Source organism: Pelodiscus sinensis, chromosome 18 (assembly GCF_052426305.1).
Source record: "Pelodiscus sinensis isolate ZL-2025 chromosome 18, ASM5242630v1, whole genome shotgun sequence".
Classification (NCBI taxonomy): domain Eukaryota; kingdom Metazoa; phylum Chordata; order Testudines; family Trionychidae; genus Pelodiscus; species Pelodiscus sinensis.
This window is the reverse complement of record NC_143069.1, coordinates 35,497,119-35,516,959: the sequence shown is the minus strand read 5'-3', so window position 1 is coordinate 35,516,959 and position 19,841 is coordinate 35,497,119. Positions and strand designations below refer to the sequence as shown.

General features: G+C 75.1%; 1 protein-coding gene across 1 annotated transcript in view; it reads right to left on the bottom strand.

The window, feature by feature from the left end:
* BGN (biglycan) overlaps positions 1 to 19,841 on the bottom strand; it is a 22,883-nt gene extending 3,042 nt beyond the window's left edge. The window contains exons 1-4 of the mRNA XM_089770463.1: positions 19,686 to 19,841; positions 11,117 to 11,363; positions 10,271 to 10,383; positions 9,017 to 9,382 (exon numbers count right to left, since the gene is read on the bottom strand). Coding sequence (XP_089626589.1) covers positions 9,017 to 9,382; positions 10,271 to 10,383; positions 11,117 to 11,357 — 720 coding nt within the window. The 5' untranslated portion in view covers positions 11,358 to 11,363; positions 19,686 to 19,841. The remainder of the gene's footprint in view (positions 1 to 9,016; positions 9,383 to 10,270; positions 10,384 to 11,116; positions 11,364 to 19,685) is intronic.

Genomic DNA, 19,841 nt, shown 5'->3' with positions numbered 1-19,841 from the left:
CCCACTAGGCCCCCCCCAGCCCAGCCCCCCGAACCCACACACCTCCCACTAGGCCCCCCCCAGCACAGCCCCCCGAACCCACACACCTCCCACTAGCCCCCCGCACAGCCCCCCAAACCCACACACCTCCCACTAGGCCCCCCCCAGCACAGCCCCCCAAACCCACACACCTCCCACTAGGCCCCCCCCAGCCCAGCCCCCCGAACCCACACACCTCCCACTAGGCCCCTCCAGCCCAGCCCCCCAAACCCACACACCTCCCACTAGGCCCCCCAGCCCAGCCCCCCGAACCCACACACCTCCCACTAGGCCCCCCCCAGCCCAGCCCCCGAACCCACACACCTCCCACTAGCCCCCCCGCACAGCCCCCCGAACCCACACACCTCCCACTAGGCCCCCCAGCACAACCCCCCAAACCCACACACCTCCCACTAGGCCCCCCCCCAGCCCAGCCCCCCAAACCCACACACCTCCCACTAGCCCCCCCGCACAGCCCCCCGAACCCACACACCTCCCACTAGCCCCCCAGCCCAGCCCCCCGAACCCACACACCTCCCACTAGGCCCCCCAGCCCAGCCCCCCGAACCCACACACCTCCCACTAGCCCCCCAGCCCAGCCCCCCGAACCCACACACCTCCCACTAGGCCCCCCCCAGCACAACCCCCCGAACCCACACACCTCCCACTAGCCCCCCAGCCCAGCCCCCCGAACCCACACACCTCCCACTAGGCCCCCCCCAGCACAACCCCCCGAACCCACACACCTCCCACTAGGCCCCCCCGCACAGCCCCCCAAACCCACACACCTCCCACTAGGCCCCCCCCAGCACAGCCCCCCAAACCCACACACCTCCCACTAGGCCCCCCCCAGCCCAGCCCCCCGAACCCACACACCTCCCACTAGGCCCCCCAGCCCAGCCCCCCGAACCCACACACCTCCCACTAGGCCCCCCCCAGCCCAGCCCCCCGAACCCACACACCTCCCACTAGGCCCCCTCCAGCCCAGCCCCCCGAACCCACACACCTCCCACTAGGCCCCCCGCACAGCCCCCCGAACCCGCACACCTCCCACTAGGCCCCCCCCAGCACAGCCCCCCGAACCCACACACCTCCCACTAGGCCCCCCAGCCCAGCCCCCCGAACCCACACACCTCCCACTAGGCCCCCCCCAGCCCAGCCCCCCGAACCCACACACCTCCCACTAGGCCCCCCCCCAGCCCAGCCCCCCGAACCCACACACCTCCCACTAGGCCCCCCCCAGCCCAGCCCCCCAAACCCACACACCTCCCACTAGGCCCCCCCCCACAACCCCCCGAACCCACACACCTCCCACTAGGCCCCCCAGCCCAGCCCCCCGAACCCACACACCTCCCACTAGGCCCCCTCCAGCCCAGCCCCCCGAACCCACACACCTCCCACTAGGCCCCCTCCAGCCCAGCCCCCCGAACCCACACACCTCCCACTAGGCCCCCTCCAGCCCAGCCCCCGAACCCACACACCTCCGACTAGGCCCCCCCCAGCACAGCCCCCCGAACCCACACACCTCCCACTAGGCCCCCCAGCCCAGCCCCCCGAACCCACACACCTCCCACTAGGCCCCCCCGCACAGCCCCCCAAACCCACACACCTCCCACTAGGCCCCCCGCACAGCCCCCCGAACCCACACACCTCCCACTAGGCCCCCTCCAGCCCAGCCCCCCGAACCCACACACCTCCCACTAGGCCCCCCCAGCCCAGCCCCCCGAACCCACACACCTCCCACTAGCCCCCCCGCACAGCCCCCCGAACCCACACACCTCCCACTAGGTCCCCCCCAGCCCAGCCCAGCCCCCCAACCCACACACCTCCCACTAGGCCCCCCCAGCCCAGCCCCCCGAACCCACACACCTCCCACTAGGCCCCCCCCCTGCACAGCCCCCCGAACCCACACACCTCCCACTAGGCCCCCCCCCTGCACAGCCCAGCCCCCGAACCCACACACCTCCCACTAGGCCCCCTCCAGCCCAGCCCCCCGAACCCACACACCTCCCACTAGGCCCCCACCCAGCCCAGCCCCCCGAACCCACACACCTCCCACTAGGCCCCCCCAGCCCAGCCCCCCGAACCCACACACCTCCCACTAGGCCCCCCAGCCCAGCCCCCCGAACCCACACACCTCCCACTAGGCCCCCCCAGCCCAGCCCCCCGAACCCACACACCTCCCACTAGGTCCCCCCCAGCCCAGCCCAGCCCCCCAACCCACACACCTCCCACTAGGCCCCCCAGCCCAGCCCCCCGAACCCACACACCTCCCACTAGGCCCCCCCCAGCCCAGCCCCCCAACCCACACACCTCCCACTAGGCCCCCCCCCAGCCCAGCCCCCCGAACCCGCACACCTCCCACTAGGCCCCCCAGCCCAGCCCCCCGAACCCACACACCTCCCACTAGGCCCCCCCCCAGCCCAGCCCCCCGAACCCACACACCTCCCACTAGGCCCCCCAGCCCAGCCCCCCGAACCCACACACCTCCCACTAGGCCCCCCAGCCCAGCCCCCCGAACCCGCACACCTCCCACTAGGCCCCCTCCAGCCCAGCCCCCCGAACCCACACACCTCCCACTAGGCCCCCCAGCCCAGCCCCCCGAACCCACACACCTCCCACTAGGCCCCCCAGCCCAGCCCCCGAACCCACACACCTCCCACTAGGCCCCCCAGCCCAGCCCCCCAAACCCACACACCTCCCACTAGGCCCCCTCCAGCCCAGCCCCCCGAACCCACACACCTCCCACTAGGCCCCCTCCAGCACAGCCCCCCGAACCCACACACCTCCCACTAGGCACCCCCAGCCCAGCCCCCCGAACCCACACACCTCCCACTAGGCCCCCCCAGCCCAGCCCCCCGAACCCACACACCTCCCACTAGGCCCCCCCCAGCCCAGCCCCCAAACCCACACACCTCCCACTAGGCCCCCCAGCCCAGCCCCCCGAACCCACACACCTCCCACTAGCCCCCCCGCACAGCCCCCCGAACCCACACACCTCCCACTAGGCCCCCCCCAGCCCAGCCCCCCGAACCCACACACCTCCCACTAGGCCCCCCCCAGCACAGCCCCCCGAACCCACACACCTCCCACTAGGCCCCCCAGCCCAGCCCCCCGAACCCACACACCTCCCACTAGGCCCCCCCAGCACAGCCCCCCGAACCCACACACCTCCCACTAGGCCCCCCCAGCCCAGCCCCCCGAACCCACACACCTCCCACTAGGCCCCCCCCCTGCACAGCCCCCCGAACCCACACACCTCCCACTAGCCCCCCCGCACAGCCCCCCAAACCCACACACCTCCCACTAGGCCCCCTCCAGCACAACCCCCCGAACCCACACACCTCCCACTAGGCCCCCCCAGCCCAGCCCCCCGAACCCACACACCTCCCACTAGGCCCCCTCCAGCACAGCCCCCCGAACCCACACACCTCCCACTAGGCCCCCTCCAGCACAGCCCCCCGAACCCACACACCTCCCACTAGGCCCCCCAGCCCAGCCCCCCGAACCCACACACCTCCCACTAGCCCCCCCGCACAGCCCCCCAAACCCACACACCTCCCACTAGGCCCCCCAGCCCAGCCCCCCGAACCCACACACCTCCCACTAGGCCCCCCCAGCCCAGCCCCCCGAACCCACACACCTCCCACTAGGCCCCCCCCAGCCCAGCCCCCCGAACCCACACACCTCCCACTAGGCCCCCCGCACAGCCCCCCGAACCCACACACCTCCCACTAGGCCCCCCCCCAGCCCAGCCCCCCGAACCCACACACCTCCCACTAGGCCCCCTCCAGCACAGCCCCCTGAACCCACACACCTCCCACTAGCCCCCCCACACAGCCCCCCGAACCCACACACCTCCCACTAGCCCCCCCGCACAGCCCCCCAAACCCACACACCTCCCACTAGGCCCCCCCAGCCCAGCCCCCCGAACCCACACACCTCCCACTAGGCCCCCCAGCCCAGCCCCCCGAACCCACACACCTCCCACTAGGCCCCCCCCCAGCCCAGCCCCCCGAACCCACACACCTCCCACTAGGCCCCCCCAGCCCAGCCCCCCGAACCCACACACCTCCCACTAGCCCCCCCGCACAACCCCCCGAACCCACACACCTCCCACTAGGCCCCCCCCAGCACAACCCCCCAAACCCACACACCTCCCACTAGCCCCCCCGCACAGCCCCCCGAACCCACACACCTCCCACTAGGTCCCCCCCAGCCCAGCCCCCCGAACCCACACACCTCCCACTAGCCCCCCCGCACAGCCCCCCGAACCCACACACCTCCCACTAGGCCCCCTCCAGCACAGCCCCCCGAACCCACACACCTCCCACTAGCCCCCCCGCACAGCCCCCCAAACCCACACACCTCCCACTAGGCCCCCCCCCAGCCCAGCCCAGCCCCCCAACCCACACACCTCCCACTAGGCCCCCCCGCACAGCCCCCCAAACCCACACACCTCCCACTAGGTCCCCCCCAGCCCAGCCCAGCCCCCCAACCCACACACCGCCCACTAGGCCCCCCCGCACAGCCCCCCGAACCCACACACCTCCCACTAGCCCCCCCGCACAGCCCCCCGAACCCACACACCTCCCACTAGGTCCCCCCCAGCCCAGCCCCCCAACCCACACACCTCCCACTAGGCCCCCCCCTGCACAGCCCCCCGAACCCACACACCTCCCACTAGGCCCCCCCCCTGCACAGCCCAGCCCCCGAACCCACACACCTCCCACTAGGCCCCCCCCCTGCACAGCCCAGCCCCCCGAACCCACACACCTCCCACTAGCCCCCCCCGCACAGCCCCCCGAACCCACACACCTCCCACTAGGCCCCCTCCAGCCCAGCCCCCCGAACCCACACACCTCCCACTAGGCCCCCCAGCCCAGCCCCCCGAACCCACACACCTCCCACTAGCCCCCCCCAGCCCAGCCCCCCGAACCCACACACCTCCCACTAGGCCCCCCAGCCCAGCCCCCCGAACCCACACACCTCCCACTAGGCCCCCCCCAGCCCAGCCCCCCGAACCCACACACCTCCCACTAGGCCCCCCCCCAGCCCAGCCCCAAACCCACACACCTCCCACTAGGCCCCCCCCAGCCCAGCCCCCCGAACCCACACACCTCCCACTAGGCCCCCCAGCCCAGCCCCCCGAACCCACACACCTCCCACTAGGCCCCCCAGCCCAGCCCCCCGAACCCACACACCTCCCACTAGGCCCCCTCCAGCCCAGCCCCCGAACCCACACACCTCCCACTAGGCCCCCTCCAGCCCAGCCCCCCGAACCCACACACCTCCCACTAGGCCCCCTCCAGCCCAGCCCCCGAACCCACACACCTCCCACTAGGCCCCCCCCAGCCCAGCCCCCAAACCCACACACCTCCCACTAGGCCCCCCCCAGCACAGCCCCCCGAACCCACACACCTCCCACTAGGCCCCCCCAGCCCAGCCCCCCGAACCCACACACCTCCCACTAGCCCCCCCGCACAACCCCCCGAACCCACACACCTCCCACTAGGCCCCCCCCAGCACAACCCCCCAAACCCACACACCTCCCACTAGCCCCCCCGCACAGCCCCCCGAACCCACACACCTCCCACTAGGTCCCCCCCAGCCCAGCCCCCCGAACCCACACACCTCCCACTAGCCCCCCCGCACAGCCCCCCGAACCCACACACCTCCCACTAGGCCCCCTCCAGCACAGCCCCCCGAACCCACACACCTCCCACTAGCCCCCCCGCACAGCCCCCCAAACCCACACACCTCCCACTAGGCCCCCCCCCAGCCCAGCCCAGCCCCCAACCCACACACCTCCCACTAGGCCCCCCGCACAGCCCCCCAAACCCACACACCTCCCACTAGGTCCCCCCCAGCCCAGCCCAGCCCCCCAACCCACACACCGCCCACTAGGCCCCCCCGCACAGCCCCCCGAACCCACACACCTCCCACTAGCCCCCCCGCACAGCCCCCCGAACCCACACACCTCCCACTAGGTCCCCCCCAGCCCAGCCCCCCAACCCACACACCTCCCACTAGGCCCCCCCCTGCACAGCCCCCCGAACCCACACACCTCCCACTAGGCCCCCCCCTGCACAGCCCAGCCCCCGAACCCACACACCTCCCACTAGGCCCCCCCCCTGCACAGCCCAGCCCCCCGAACCCACACACCTCCCACTAGCCCCCCCCGCACAGCCCCCCGAACCCACACACCTCCCACTAGGCCCCCCTCCAGCCCAGCCCCCCGAACCCACACCACCTCCCACTAGGCCCACCAGCCCAGCCCCCCGAACCCACACACCTCAAACTAGCCCCCCCCAGCCCAGCCCCCCGAACCCACACACCTCCCACTAGGCCCCCCCCAGCACAGCCCCCCGAACCCACACACCTCCCACTAGGCCCCCAGCCCAGCCCCCCGAACCCACACACCTCCCACTAGGCCCCCCCCAGCCCAGCCCCCCGAACCCACACACCTCCCACTAGGCCCCCCCCCAGCCCAGCCCCCAAACCCACACACCTCCCACTAGGCCCCCCCCAGCCCAGCCCCCCGAACCCACACACCTCCCACTAGGCCCCCCAGCCCAGCCCCCCGAACCCACACACCTCCCACTAGGCCCCCTCCAGCCCAGCCCCCCGAACCCACACACCTCCCACTAGGCCCCCTCCAGCCCAGCCCCCCGAACCCACACACCTCCCACTAGGCCCCCTCCAGCCCAGCCCCCCGAACCCACACACCTCCCACTAGGCCCCCTCCAGCCCAGCCCCCCGAACCCACACACCTCCCACTAGGCCCCCTCCAGCCCAGCCCCCGAACCCACACACCTCCCACTAGGCCCCCCCAGCACAGCCCCCGAACCCACACACCTCCCACTAGGCCCCCCAGCCCAGCCCCCGAACCCACCACACCTCCCACTAGGCCCCCGCACAGCCCCCCGAACCCACACACCTCCCACTAGGCCCCCTCCAGCCCAGCCCCCCGAACCCACACACCTCCCACTAGGCCCCCCCAGCCCAGCCCCCCGAACCCACACACCTCCCACTAGCCCCCCCGCACAGCCCCCGAACCCACACACCTCCCACTAGGCCCCCCCGCACAGCCCCCGAAACCCACACACCTCCCACTAGGTCCCCCCCAGCCCAGCCCAGCCCCCCAACCCACACACCTCCCACTAGGCCCCCCCAGCCCAGCCCCCCGAACCCACACACCTCCCACTAGGCCCCCCCCCTGCACAGCCCCCCGAACCCACACATCTCCCACTAGGCCCCCCCCCTGCACAGCCCAGCCCCCGAACCCACACACCTCCCACTAGGCCCCCTCCAGCCCAGCCCCCCGAACCCACACACCTCCCACTAGGCCCCCCCCCAGCCCAGCCCCCCGAACCCACACACCTCCCACTAGGCCCCCCCAGCCCAGCCCCCCGAACCCACACACCTCCCACTAGGCCCCCCAGCCCAGCCCCCCGAACCCACACACCTCCCACTAGGCCCCCCAGCCCAGCCCCCCGAACCCACACACCTCCCACTAGGTCCCCCCCAGCCCAGCCCAGCCCCCCGAACCCACACACCTCCCACTAGGCCCCCCAGCCCAGCCCCCGAACCCACACACCTCCCACTAGGCCCCCCCAGCCCAGCCCCCCGAACCCACACACCTCCCACTAGGTCCCCCCAGCCCAGCCCAGCCCCCAACCCACACACCTCCCACTAGGCCCCCCAGCCCAGCCCCCCGAACCCACACACCTCCCACTAGGCCCCCCCAGCCCAGCCCCCCAACCCACACACCTCCCACTAGGCCCCCCCCAGCCCAGCCCCCCGAACCCGCACACCTCCCACTAGGCCCCCCAGCCCAGCCCCCCGAACCCACACACCTCCCACTAGGCCCCCCCCAGCCCAGCCCCCCGAACCCACACACCTCCCACTAGGCCCCCCAGCCCAGCCCCCCGAACCCACACACCTCCCACTAGGCCCCCCAGCCCAGCCCCCCGAACCCGCACACCTCCCACTAGGCCCCCTCCAGCCCAGCCCCCCGAACCCACACACCTCCCACTAGGCCCCCCAGCCCAGCCCCCCGAACCCACACACCTCCCACTAGGCCCCCCAGCCCAGCCCCCGAACCCACACACCTCCCACTAGGCCCCCCAGCCCAGCCCCCCAAACCCACACACCTCCCACTAGGCCCCCTCCAGCCCAGCCCCCCGAACCCACACACCTCCCACTAGGCCCCCTCCAGCACAGCCCCCGAACCCACACACCTCCCACTAGGCACCCCCAGCCCAGCCCCCCGAACCCACACACCTCCCACTAGGCCCCCCCAGCCCAGCCCCCCCGAACCCACACACCTCCCACTAGGCCCCCCCCAGCCCAGCCCCCAAACCCACACACCTCCCACTAGGCCCCCCAGCCCAGCCCCCCCGAACCCACACACCTCCCACTAGCCCCCCCGCACAGCCCCCGAACCCACACACCTCCCACTAGGCCCCCCAGCCCAGCCCCCCGAACCCACACACCTCCCACTAGGCCCCCCCCAGCACAGCCCCCCGAACCCACACACCTCCCACTAGGCCCCCCCAGCACAGCCCCCCGAACCCACACACCTCCCACTAGGCCCCCCCCCTGCACAGCAAACCCCCGAACCCACACACCTCCCACTAGCCCCCCGCACAGCCCCCCAAACCCACACACCTCCCACTAGGCCCCCTCCAGCACAACCCCCCAAACCCACACACCTCCCACTAGCCCCCCAGCACAGCAAACCCCCGAACCCACACACCTCCCACTAGGCCCCCCAGCCCAGCCCCCCGAACCACACACCTCCACGGCAGGCCTGATGCCGGGGCGAGGGGCCCATTGAGGGGCTGGCAGGCCTGATGCCGGGGCGAGGGGTCCATTGAGGGGCTGGCAGGCCTGATGCCGGGACGAGGGGTCCACTGAGGGGCTGGCAGGCCTGATGCCGGGGCGAGGAGCTCATTGAGGGGCTGGCAGGCCTGATGCCGGGGCGAGGGGCTCATTGAGGGGCTGGCAGGCCTGATGCCGGGGCGAGGAGCTCATTGAGGGGCTGGCAGGCCTGATGCCGGGGCGAGGGGCTCATTGAGGGGCTGGCAGGCCTGATGCCGGGGCGAGGGGCCCGGGGGCGGGCGGGAAGCTGCCTGGGAGTCTCACCAATGCAGTTCATGTTGGCAAGCCCCTTGAAGACGGCCTTGGGCACCTTGCGGATCTTGTTGTCGTGGATGCGCAGCTCGAGCAGGGAGGGCGGCAGGCTGGGGGGGATCTCGGCCAGCAGGTTCCTGGAGATGTAGAGTTTCTGCAGGTTCTGCAGGGGGGCAAAGGCCTTCGCGTGCACCCGCGAGATCCTGTTGTTCACCAGCACCAGAGCCTGCAGCGGAGACACGGGTCACCCAGCCGGCTGGGGGCAGAGGGGTGGGGGGGCTGTGGGGCAGGGGACACTGGGGCGGGAAAGAGGCAGGCCGCTGTGGGGCAGGCGGGGGGGCTGTGGGGCAGGGGACGCTGGGGCGGGAAAGAGGCAGGCCACTGTGGGGCAGGCGGGGGAGCTGTGGGGCAGGGGACTCTGGGGCAGGACAGAGGCGGGGGGGCTGTGGGGCAGGCGGGGGGGTTGGGGGGCAGGGGATGCTGGGGCAGAGCAGGCAGCGGGGGGCTGTGGGGCAGGGGATGCTGGGGCAGAGCAGGCAGCGGGGGGCTGTGGGGCAGGGGATGCTGGGGCAGAGCAGGCAGCGGGGGCGCTGTGGGGCAGGCCGGGGGGCTGTGGGGCAGGGGATGCTGGGGCAGAGCAGGGAGCGGGGGGCTGTGGGGCAGGCCGGGGGGCTGTGGGGCAGGGGATGCTGGGGCAGAGCAGGCAGCGGGGGCGCTGTGGGGCAGGCGGGGAGCTGTGGGGCAGAGGATGCTGGGGCAGAGCAGGCAGCGGGGGGCTGTGGGGGGGGTGGGGGGCTGTGGGGCAGCGGGGGCTGGGGCAGGGCCGGCGGCGGGGGGCGGGGGGGCAGGGCGGGGGGCGGTGGGGCAGGGGATGCTGGGGCAGAGCAGGCAGCGGGGGCGCTGTGGGGCAGGCCGGGGGGCTGTGGGGCAGGGGATGCTGGGGCAGAGCAGGCAGCGGGGGCGCTGTGGGGCAGGCCGGGGGGCTGTGGGGCAGGGGATGCTGGGGCAGAGCAGGCAGCGGGGCGCTGTGGCAGAGCAGGGAGCGGGGGGCTGTGGGGCAGGCGGGGGGCTGTGGGGCAGGGGGCGCTGTGGGGCAGGGCCCCAGGGGACGCACGTAGAGGTGACGCAGCCCCTTGAAGTCGTCCTGCCGCAGCTCGGTGATGTGGTTGTTCTGCAGATCCAGCAGCTTCGTGTCGGGGGGGATTTGCTTGGGCACCGACGTGAGGCCTGGGGGGAAGGGGGGAGACGGGGGCACCGGGAAATGCCCCTCCCCCCACAGGACTTAGAGACCCCTGCAGGGGGGAGATCCACAGGCCTCCTGCTGCCCCTCCCCTCCCCCGGCCGGGGGACCCAGGTGTCCGGGCTCCCCCCCGCTCTAACCACCAGTCCCCACTCCCCTCCCCCGGCCGGCGGGACCCAGGTGTCCGGGCTCCCCCCCGCTCTAACCACCAGTCCCCACTCCCCTCCCCCGGCCGGGGGACCCAGGTGTCCGGGCTCCCCCCGCTCTAACCACCAGTCCCCACTCCCCTCCCCCGGCCGGGGGGACCCAGGAGTCCGGGCTCCCCCCCGCTCTAACCACCAGTCCCCACTCCCCTCCCCCGGCCGGGGGACCCAGGTGTCCGGGCTCCTCCCCCCTCTAACCACCAGTCCCCACTCCCCTCCCCCGGCCGGGGGGACCCAGGAGTCCGGGCTCCCCCCCGCTCTAACCACCAGTCCCCACTCCCCTCCCCCGGCCGGGGGGACCCAGGTGTCCGGGCTCCCCCCCGCTCTAACCACCAGTCCCCACTCCCCTCCCCCGGCCGGGGGACCCAGGAGTCCGGGCTCCCCCCCGCTCTAACCACCAGTCCCCACTCCCCTCCCCCGGCTGGGGGACCCAGGTGTCCGGGCTCCTCCCCGCTCTAACCACCAGTCCCCACTCCCCTCCCCCGGCCGGGGGACCAGGGCCCCGCCGGCGCCTTACCCAGGTCCGAGCACTGCACCACCCGCAGGTGGCAGTGGCAGCCGAAGGGGCAGAGGCCCCTGTAGGTCGGGACGACGTCCTCAAAGTCGGGGACCCCCGAGGTGGGGAAGATGCCCGAGGCCTCCTCGTCGTGCTGCAAGGCCGGCCCCTCGTCCATGGAGAAATCCCAGAAGGCCCTTTGCTCAAAGGGCAGGGCCCGGGCCAGGCCCACCAGGGCCACACAGAGCAGCACGTGCAGCATGGGGGGCTGGGGGAAGAGCGGAGAATCAGGGACCCCTCGCCTGACCCTGAGAGGCAGCCCCAGGGGGGCAGGGCTGGGTACCAGGGGCCTCTCACCCGGCACCGGGCTGCGGCTGGCTCTGGGGAGGGGCAGGGTACCAGGGGCCTCTCACCCGGCACCGGGCTGCGGCTGGCTCTGGGGAGGGGCAGGGTACCAGGGGCCTGTCACCCGGCACTGGGCTGCGGCTGGCTCTGGGGAGGGGCAGGGCACCCAGCACTGGGCTGCGGCTGGCTCTGGGGAGGGGCAGGGTACCCGGCGCCACGCTGTGGCTGGCTCTGGGGAGGGGCAGGGTACCAGGGGCCTCTCACCCGGCACCGGGCTGCGGCTGGCTCTGGGGAGGGGCAGGGTACCAGGGGCCTCTCACCCGGCACCGGGCTGCGGCTGGCTCTGGGGAGGGGCAGGGTACCAGGGGCCTCTCACCCGGCACCGGGCTGCGGCTGGCTCTGGGGAGGGGCAGGGTACCAGGGGCCTGTCACCCGGCACTGGGCTGCGGCTGGCTCTGGGGAGGGGCAGGGTACCAGGGGCCTGTCACCCGGCACCGGGCTGCGGCTGGCTCTGGGGAGGGGCAGGGTACCAGGGGCCTCTCACCCGGCACCGGGCTGTGGCTGGCTCTGGGGAGGGGCAGGGTACCAGGGGCCTCTCACCCGGCACCGGGCTGCGGCTGGCTCTGGGGAGCGGCAGGGTACCCGGCGCCAGGCTGTGGCTGGCTCTGGGGAGGGGCAGGGTACCCGGCGCCGGGCTGCGGCTGGCTCTGGGGAGGGGCAGGGTACCTGGCCCTGGGCTGCGGCTGGCTCTGGGGAGCGGCAGGGTACCCGGCGCCGGGCTGCGGCTGGCTCTGGGGAGCGGCAGGGTACCCGGCGCCGGGCTGCGGCTGGCTCTGGGGAGGGGCAGGGTACCCGGCGCCGGGCTGCGGCTGGCTCTGGGGAGGGGCAGGGTACCCGGCGCCGGGCTGTGGCTGGCTCTGGGGAGGGGCAGGGTACCCGGCCGTGGGCTGCGGCTGGCTCTGGGGAGGGGCAGGGTACCCGGCGCCGGGCTGCGGCTGGCTCTGGGGAGGGGCAGGGTACCCGGCGCCGGGCTGCGGCTGGCTCTGTGGAGGGGCAGGGTACCCTGCCCTGGGCTGCAGCTGGCTCTGGGGAGCGGCAGGGTACCCGGCTGTGGGCTGCGGCTGGCTCTGGGGAGGGGCAGGGTACCCGGCCCTGGGCTGCGGCTGGCTCTGGGGAGCGGCAGGGTACCCGGCGCCGGGCTGCGGCTGGCTCTGGGGAGGGGCAGGGTACCCGGCGCCGGGCTGCGGCTGGCTCTGGGGAGGGGCAGGGTACCCGGCCCTGGGCTGCGGCTGGCTCTGGGGAGGTGCAGGGTACTCGGCGCCGGGCTGCGGCTGGCTCTGGGGAGGGGCAGGGTACCCGGCCCTGGGCTGCGGCTGGCTCTGGGGAGGGGCAGGGCACCCGGCGCAGGGTTGCGGCTGGCTCTGGGGAGGGGCAGGGTACCCGGCGCCGGGCTGCGGCTGGCTCTGGGGAGGGGCAGGGTCCCCGGCGCCGGGCTGCGGCTGGCTCTGGGGAGCGGCAGGGTACCCGGTGCCGGGCTGCGGCTGGCTCTGGGGAGGGGCAGGGTACCCGGCCCTGGGCTGCGGCTGGCTCTGGGGAGCGGCAGGGTACCCGGCGCCGGGCTGCGGCTGGCTCTGGGGAGGGGCAGGGTACCCGGCGCCGGGCTGCGGCTGGCTCTGGGGAGGGGCAGGGCACCCGGCGCCGGGCTGCGGCTGGCTCTGGGGAGGGGCAGGGTACCCGGCGCCGGGCTGCGGCTGGCTCTGGGGAGGGGCAGGGTACCCGGCGCCGGGCTGCGGCTGGCTCTGGGGAGGGGCAGGGTACCCGGCCCTGGGCTGCGGCTGGCTCTGGGGAGGGGCAGGGTACCCGGCGCCGGGCTGCGGCTGGCTCTGGGGAGCGGCAGGGTACCCGGCCCTGGGCTGCGGCTGGCTCTGGGGAGCGGCAGGGTACCCGGCGCCGGGCTGCGGCTGGCTCTGGGGAGCGGCAGGGTACCCGGCGCCGGGCTGCGGCTGGCTCTGGGGAGCGGCAGGGTACCTGGCGCCGGGCTGCGGCTGGCTCTGGGGAGGGGCAGGGTACCTGGCGCCGGGCTGCGGCTGGCTCTGGGGAGCGGCAGGGCACCCGGCCCTGGGCTGCGGCTGGCTCTGGGGAGGGGCAGGGTACCCGGCACCGGGCTGCGGCTGGCTCTGGGGAGCGGCAGGGTACCCGGCGCCGGGCTGCGGCTGGCTCTGGGGAGGGGCAGGGTACCCGGCGCCGGGCTGCGGCTGGCTCTGGGGAGGGGCAGGGTACCTGGCGCCGGGCTGCGGCTGGCTCTGGGGAGGGGCAGGGTACCCGGCGCCGGGCTGCGGCTGGCTCTGGGGAGCGGCAGGGCACCCGGCCCTGGGCTGCGGCTGGCTCTGGGGAGGGGCAGGGTACCCGGCACCGGGCTGCGGCTGGCTCTGGGGAGCGGCAGGGTACCCGGCGCCGGGCTGCGGCTGGCTCTGGGGAGGGGCAGGGTACCCGGCGCCGGGCTGCGGCTGGCTCTGGGGAGGGGCAGGGTACCCGGCGCCGGGCTGCGGCTGGCTCTGGGGAGGGGCAGGGCACCCGGCGCCGGGCTGCGGCTGGCTCTGGGGAGGGGCAGGGCACCCGGCGCCGGGCTGCGGCTGGCTCTGGGGAGGGGCAGGGTACCCGGCGCCGGGCTGCGGCTGGCTCTGGGGAGGGGCAGGGTACCCGGCGCCGGGCTGCGGCTGGCTCTGGGGAGCGGCAGGGTACCCGGCGCCGGGCTGCGGCTGGCTCTGGGGAGCGGCAGGGTACCCGGCGCCGGGCTGCGGCTGGCTCTGGGGAGGGGCAGGGTACCCGGCGCCGGGCTGCGGCTGGCTCTGGGGAGCGGCAGGGCACCCGGCCCTGGGCTGCGGCTGGCTCTGGGGAGCGGCAGGGTACCCGGCGCCGGGCTGCGGCTGGCTCTGGGGAGGGGCAGGGTACCCGGCCCTGGGCTGCGGCTGGCTCTGGGGAGCGGCAGGGTACCCGGCGCCGGGCTGCGGCTGGCTCTGGGGAGGGGCAGGGTACCCGGCGCCGGGCTGCGGCTGGCTCTGGGGAGGTGCAGGGCACCCGGCCCCGGGCTGCGGCTGGCTCTGGGGAGGGGCAGGGTACCCGGCCCTGGGCTGCGGCTGGCTCTGGGGAGCGGCAGGGTACCCGGCACCGGGCTGCGGCTGGCTCTGGGGAGCGGCAGGGTACCCGGCCCTGGGCTGCGGCTGGCTCTGGGGAGGGGCAGGGTACCCGGCCCTGGGCTGCGGCTGGCTCTGGGGAGCGGCAGGGTACCCGGCCCTGGGCTGCGGCTGGCTCTGGGGAGCGGCAGGGCACCCGGCGCCGGGCTGCGGCTGGCTCTGGGGAGGGGCAGGGTACCCGGCGCCGGGCTGCGGCTGGCTCTGGGGAGGGGCAGGGTACCCGGCGCCGGGCTGCGGCTGGCTCTGGGGAGGGGCAGGGGCAGCCTGTGGGTCTGAGGGGTGAGCCAGAGCCAGGCCGTGACCCCGCCCTGCGGCAGGGCTAAAACAAGAGCAGCAATGACAGGCCAGGGCCGCAATTAGAGGCTCCGTGGGCCTGCCAGGGTGTGTCTGGGGTTGCTCTGAACAAGCTCCCAGAGCCCCAGCGTGGCGGAGGGGAGGGGCAGAGACCAGACTCTGCCCGAGTCCCCCATCCTGGCAGCCCGGCTGGCTCTGGGGGTGGGGAGTGGGGGCAGGACTCCTGGGCTCTCCCCTGAGAGGAGGGTGCATGCCCCCAGCATCCCGTGCCTCAGTTTCCCCTCCGGTTCAGCAGACGGCGCCGCGTGGGGGTGCAGGGAGGGGCCGCTGGCCTGGGGACACTCGGAGAAGAGCAGAGCCAGGCACGATGCCGCCTGCTCACTGCGCCGCTTCCGTCACCTGCCCCAGCTCCCGCGCAGACCGTGGGGGTGGGACACCTGGGAAGGGCGCACACAGCGCCCCCCCCAGTCCTCGACAGCGCCCCCGCCCCCCCAGCCCCCCATAGTGCTCCCTGGCCCCCGACAGCGCCCCCGCCCCCCCCCCCCCAGCTCCCTGGCCCCCGACAGCGCCCCCGCCCCCCCAGCCCCCCATAGTGCTCCCTGGCCCCCGACAGCGCCCCCGCCCCCCCCAGTCCCCGACAGCGCCCCCGCCCCCCCAGCCCCCCATAGTGCTCCCTGGCCCCCGACAGCGCCCCCGCCCCCCCCAGTCCCCGACAGCGCCCCCGCCCCCCCAGCCCCCCATAGTGCTCCCTGGCCCCCGACAGCGCCCCCGCCCCCCCCCCCAGTCCCCAACAGCCCCCGCTCCCGCCCCTCCCCAGCCCCCCATAGTGCTCCCTGGCCCCCGACAGCGCCCCCGCCCCCCCCAGTCCCCGACAGCGCCCCCGCCCCCCCAGCCCCCCATAGTGCTCCCTGGCCCCCGACAGTGCCCCCGCCCCCCCAGTCCCCGACAGCGCCCCCGCCCCCCCAGCCCCCCATAGTGCTCCCTGGCCCCCGACAGTGCCCCCGCCCCCCCAGTCCCCGACAGCGCCCCCGCCCCCCCCAGCCCCCCATAGTGCTCCCTGGCCCCCGACAGTGCCCCCGCCCCCCGCCCCCCCAGTCCCCGACAGGGCCCCCGCCCCTCCCCAGCCCCCCAGAGCGGGGGCTGGGAGCCCAGACGCCCCGGCCCCCCCGGCCCCGGCAGGCCCCCGCCCCCCGGCCCCCGGCCCTGGGGGGGCAGTGGGGCTAGTGGTTAGAGCGGGGGGGGGGGGCTGGGAGCCCAGACGCCCCGGCTCTCCCGGCCCTGGGGGGGCAGTGGGGCTGGTGGTTAGAGCGGGGGCTGGGAGCCCAGCCGCCCCGGCTCTCCCGGCCCTGGGGGGGCAGTGGGGCTGGTGGTTAGAGCGGGGGGGGCTGGGAGCCCAGACGCCCCGGCTCTCCCAGCCCTGGGGGGGCAGTGGGGCTGGTGGTTAGAGCGGGGGGGGCTGGGAGCCCAGACGCCCCGGCTCTCCCAGCCCTGGGGGGGCAGTGGGGCTGGTGGTTAGAGCGGGGGGGGCTGGGAGCCCAGACGCCCCGGCTCTCCCGGCCCTGGGGGGGCAGTGGGGCTGGTGGTTAGAGCGGGGGCTGGGAGCCCAGACGCCCCGGCTCTCCCAGCCCTGGGGGGGCAGTGGGGCTGGTGGTTAGAGCGGGGGCTGGGAGCCCAGACGCCCCGGCCCTCCCGGCCCTGGGGGGGCAGTGGGGCTGGTGGTTAGAGCGGGGGGGGGGGCTGGGAGCCCAGACGCCCCGGCTCTCCCAGCCCTGGGGGGGCAGTGGGGCTGGTGGTTAGAGCGGGGGGGGGGGCTGGGAGCCCAGACGCCCCGGCTCTCCCGGCCCTGGGGGGGCAGTGGGGCTGGTGGTTAGAGCGGGGGCTGGGAGCCCAGACGCCCTGACTCTCCCGGCCTTGGGGGGGCAGTGGGACTAGTGGTTAGAGCGGGGGGGCTGGGAGCCCAGACCCCCTGGCTCTCCCGGCCCTGGGGGGGCAGTGGGACTAGTGGTTAGAGCGGGGGCTGGGAGCCCAGACCCCCTGGCTCTCCCGGCCCTGGGGGGGCAGTGGGGCTGGTGGTTAGAGCGGGGGCTGGGAGCCCAGACGCCCTGGCTCTCCCGGCCCTGGGGGGGCAGTGGGGCTGGTGGTTACAGCGGGGGCTGGGAGCCCAGATGCCCTGGCTCTCCCGGCCCTGGGGGGGCAGTGGGGCTGGTGGTTAGAGCGGGGGCTGGGAGCCCAGACGCCCCGGCTCTCCCGGCCCTGGGGGGGCAGTGGGGCTGGTGGTTACAGCGGGGGCTGGGAGCCCAGACGCCCCGGCTCTCCCGGCCCTGGGGGGGCAGTGGGGCTGGCGGTTACAGCGGGGGGGCTGGGAGCCCAGACGCCCCGGCTCTCCCGGCCCTGGGGGGGCAGTGGGGCTGGTGGTTAGAGCGGGGGGGGGGGCTGGGAGCCCAGACGCCCCGGCTCTCCCAGCCCTGGGGGGGCAGTGGGGCTGGTGGTTACAGCGGGGGCTGGGAGCCCAGACGCCCCGGCTCTCCCGGCCCTGGGGGGGCAGTGGGGCTGGTGGTTAGAGCGGGGGCTGGGAGCCCAGACGCCCCGGCTCTCCCGGCCCTGGGGGGGCAGTGGGGCTGGCGGTTACAGCGGGGGGGCTGGGAGCCCAGACGCCCCGGCTCTCCCGGCCCTGGGGGGGCAGTGGGGCTAGTGGTTAGAGCGGGGGGGGGGGGCTGGGAGCCCAGATGCCCCGGCTCTCCCGGCCCTGGGGGGGCAGTGGGACTAGTGGTTAGAGCGGGGGCTGGGAGCCCAGACGCCCTGGCTCTCCCGGCCCTGGGGGGGCAGTGGGGCTGGTGGTTAGAGCGGGGGCTGGGAGCCCAGACGCCCTGGCTCTCCCAGCCCTGGGGGGGCAGTGGGGCTGGTGGTTAGAGCAGGGGGGGGCTGGGAGCCCAGACGCCCTGGCTCTCCCGGCCCTGGGGGGGCAGTGGGGCTGGTGGTTAGAGCGGGGGCTGGGAGCCCAGACGCCCTGGCTCTCCCAGCCCTGGGGGGGCAGTGGGGCTGGTGGTTAGAGCGGGGGCTGGGAGCCCAGATGCCCCGGCTCTCCCGGCCCTGGGGGGGCAGTGGGGCTGGTGGTTAGAGCGGGGGCTGGGAGCCCAGACGCCCCGGCTCTCCCGGCCCTGGGGGGGCAGTGGGGCTGGTGGTTAGAGCGGGGGCTGGGAGCCCAGACGCCCCGGCTCTCCCGGCCCTGGGGGGGCAGTGGGGCTGGTGGTTACAGCGGGGGCTGGGAGCCCAGACGCCCTGGCTCTCCCGGCCCTGGGGGGGCAGTGGGGCTGGTGGTTAGAGCGGGGGCTGGGAGCCCAGACGCCCCGGCTCTCCCGGCCCTGGGGGGGCAGTGGGGCTGGTGGTTAGAGCGGGGGCTGGGAGCCCAGACGCCCCGGCTCTCCCGGCCCTGGGGGGGCAGTGGGGCTGGTGGTTAGAGCGGGGGGGGGCTGGGAGCCCAGACGCCCTGGCTCTCCCAGCCCTGGGGGGGCAGTGGGGCTGGTGGTTAGAGCGGGGGCTGGGAGCCCAGACGCCCCGGCTCTCCCGGCCCTGGGGGGGCAGTGGGACTAGTGGTTAGAGCGGGGGGGGCTGGGAGCCCAGACGCCCCGGCTCTCCCGGCCCTGGGGGGGCAGTGGGGCTGGTGGTTAGAGCGGGGGGGGCTGGGAGCCCAGACGCCCTGGCTCTCCCGGCCCTGGGGGGGCAGTGGGGCTGGTGGTTAGAGCGGGGGGGGCTGGGAGCCCAGACGCCCCGGCTCTCCCGGTCCTGGGGGGGCAGTGGGGCTGGCGGTTACAGCGGGGGGGGGGGCTGGGAGCCCAGACGCCCCGGCTCTCCCGGCCCTGGGGGGGCAGTGGGGCTGGCTGTTACAGCGGGGGCTGGGAGCCCAGACGCCCTGGCTCTCCCGGCCCTGGGGGGGCAGTGGGGCTGGTGGTTACAGCGGGGGCTGGGAGCCCAGACGCCCTGGCTCTCCCGGCCCTGGGGGGGCAGTGGGGCTGGTGGTTAGAGCGGGGGGGGCTGGGAGCCCAGACGCCCCGGCTCTCCCGGCCCTGGGGGGGCAGTGGGGCTGGTGGTTAGAGCGGGGGCTGGGAGCCCAGACGCCCCGGCTCTCCCGGCCCTGGGGGGGCAGTGGGGCTAGTGGTTAGAGTGGGGGGGGCTGGGAGCCCAGACGCCCCGGCTCTCCCGGCCCTGGGGGGGCAGTGGGGCTGGCGGTTACAGCGGGGGCCGGGAGTCCTGGACAGCCACTCCGGATGTACACAGGGCTCTGGGACGCAGCCCACCCCGGGCGGCAGAGACAGTATCAGCCTGAGACAGCTTGTTTGCCGGCTGGGAATCCGTCCCGCGCCCAGTGCCAGGCGCAGAGGAAAAACCGACAGATCCCGTTTTCCGTCCCCTCGGCGCCTGCCAAGACCAGCGGAGTGGGGCACGCAGGACACGGGCGCAGCGGGGCACCCAGCCCCATGGGAGTCTGGGGAGCCCCCCAACGAACCCCAGGGACAGCAAAGCAGGGAATTCCTGTCCATGGACGGGGGTGACGCCCCTCGAAAATCCACCTCAGGAGTCCTGGGACGTGCTGCTCAAGGGGGGTCCCCCCAAACCCACAGCAGAGCCCAGGGACGAGCCGCCTGCTTGGGCCAGGGGAGGAACCCCCACATTAGGCAGGGAGCTGCCGGGGGTCCCCCTCCTGCCGTGGGGACGCGCTGCCGGGCTGGGGCGCTGCGAGCGGAGCAGCCGGGCCCTACCTTTGGGGGACGAGGCCGTTCTCGGGGTGTCTGCTCCGCTGTCCCGTCCCGCGCCCGGCGCCTCGCCTGCCTCCCGGCTCTGCAGCAGCTGCAGGACTGGCCAGGGCCGGCGCTGCGGCTGGGCTGGAATTCCCTGGCTGGGCGCCGGGCGCCGGA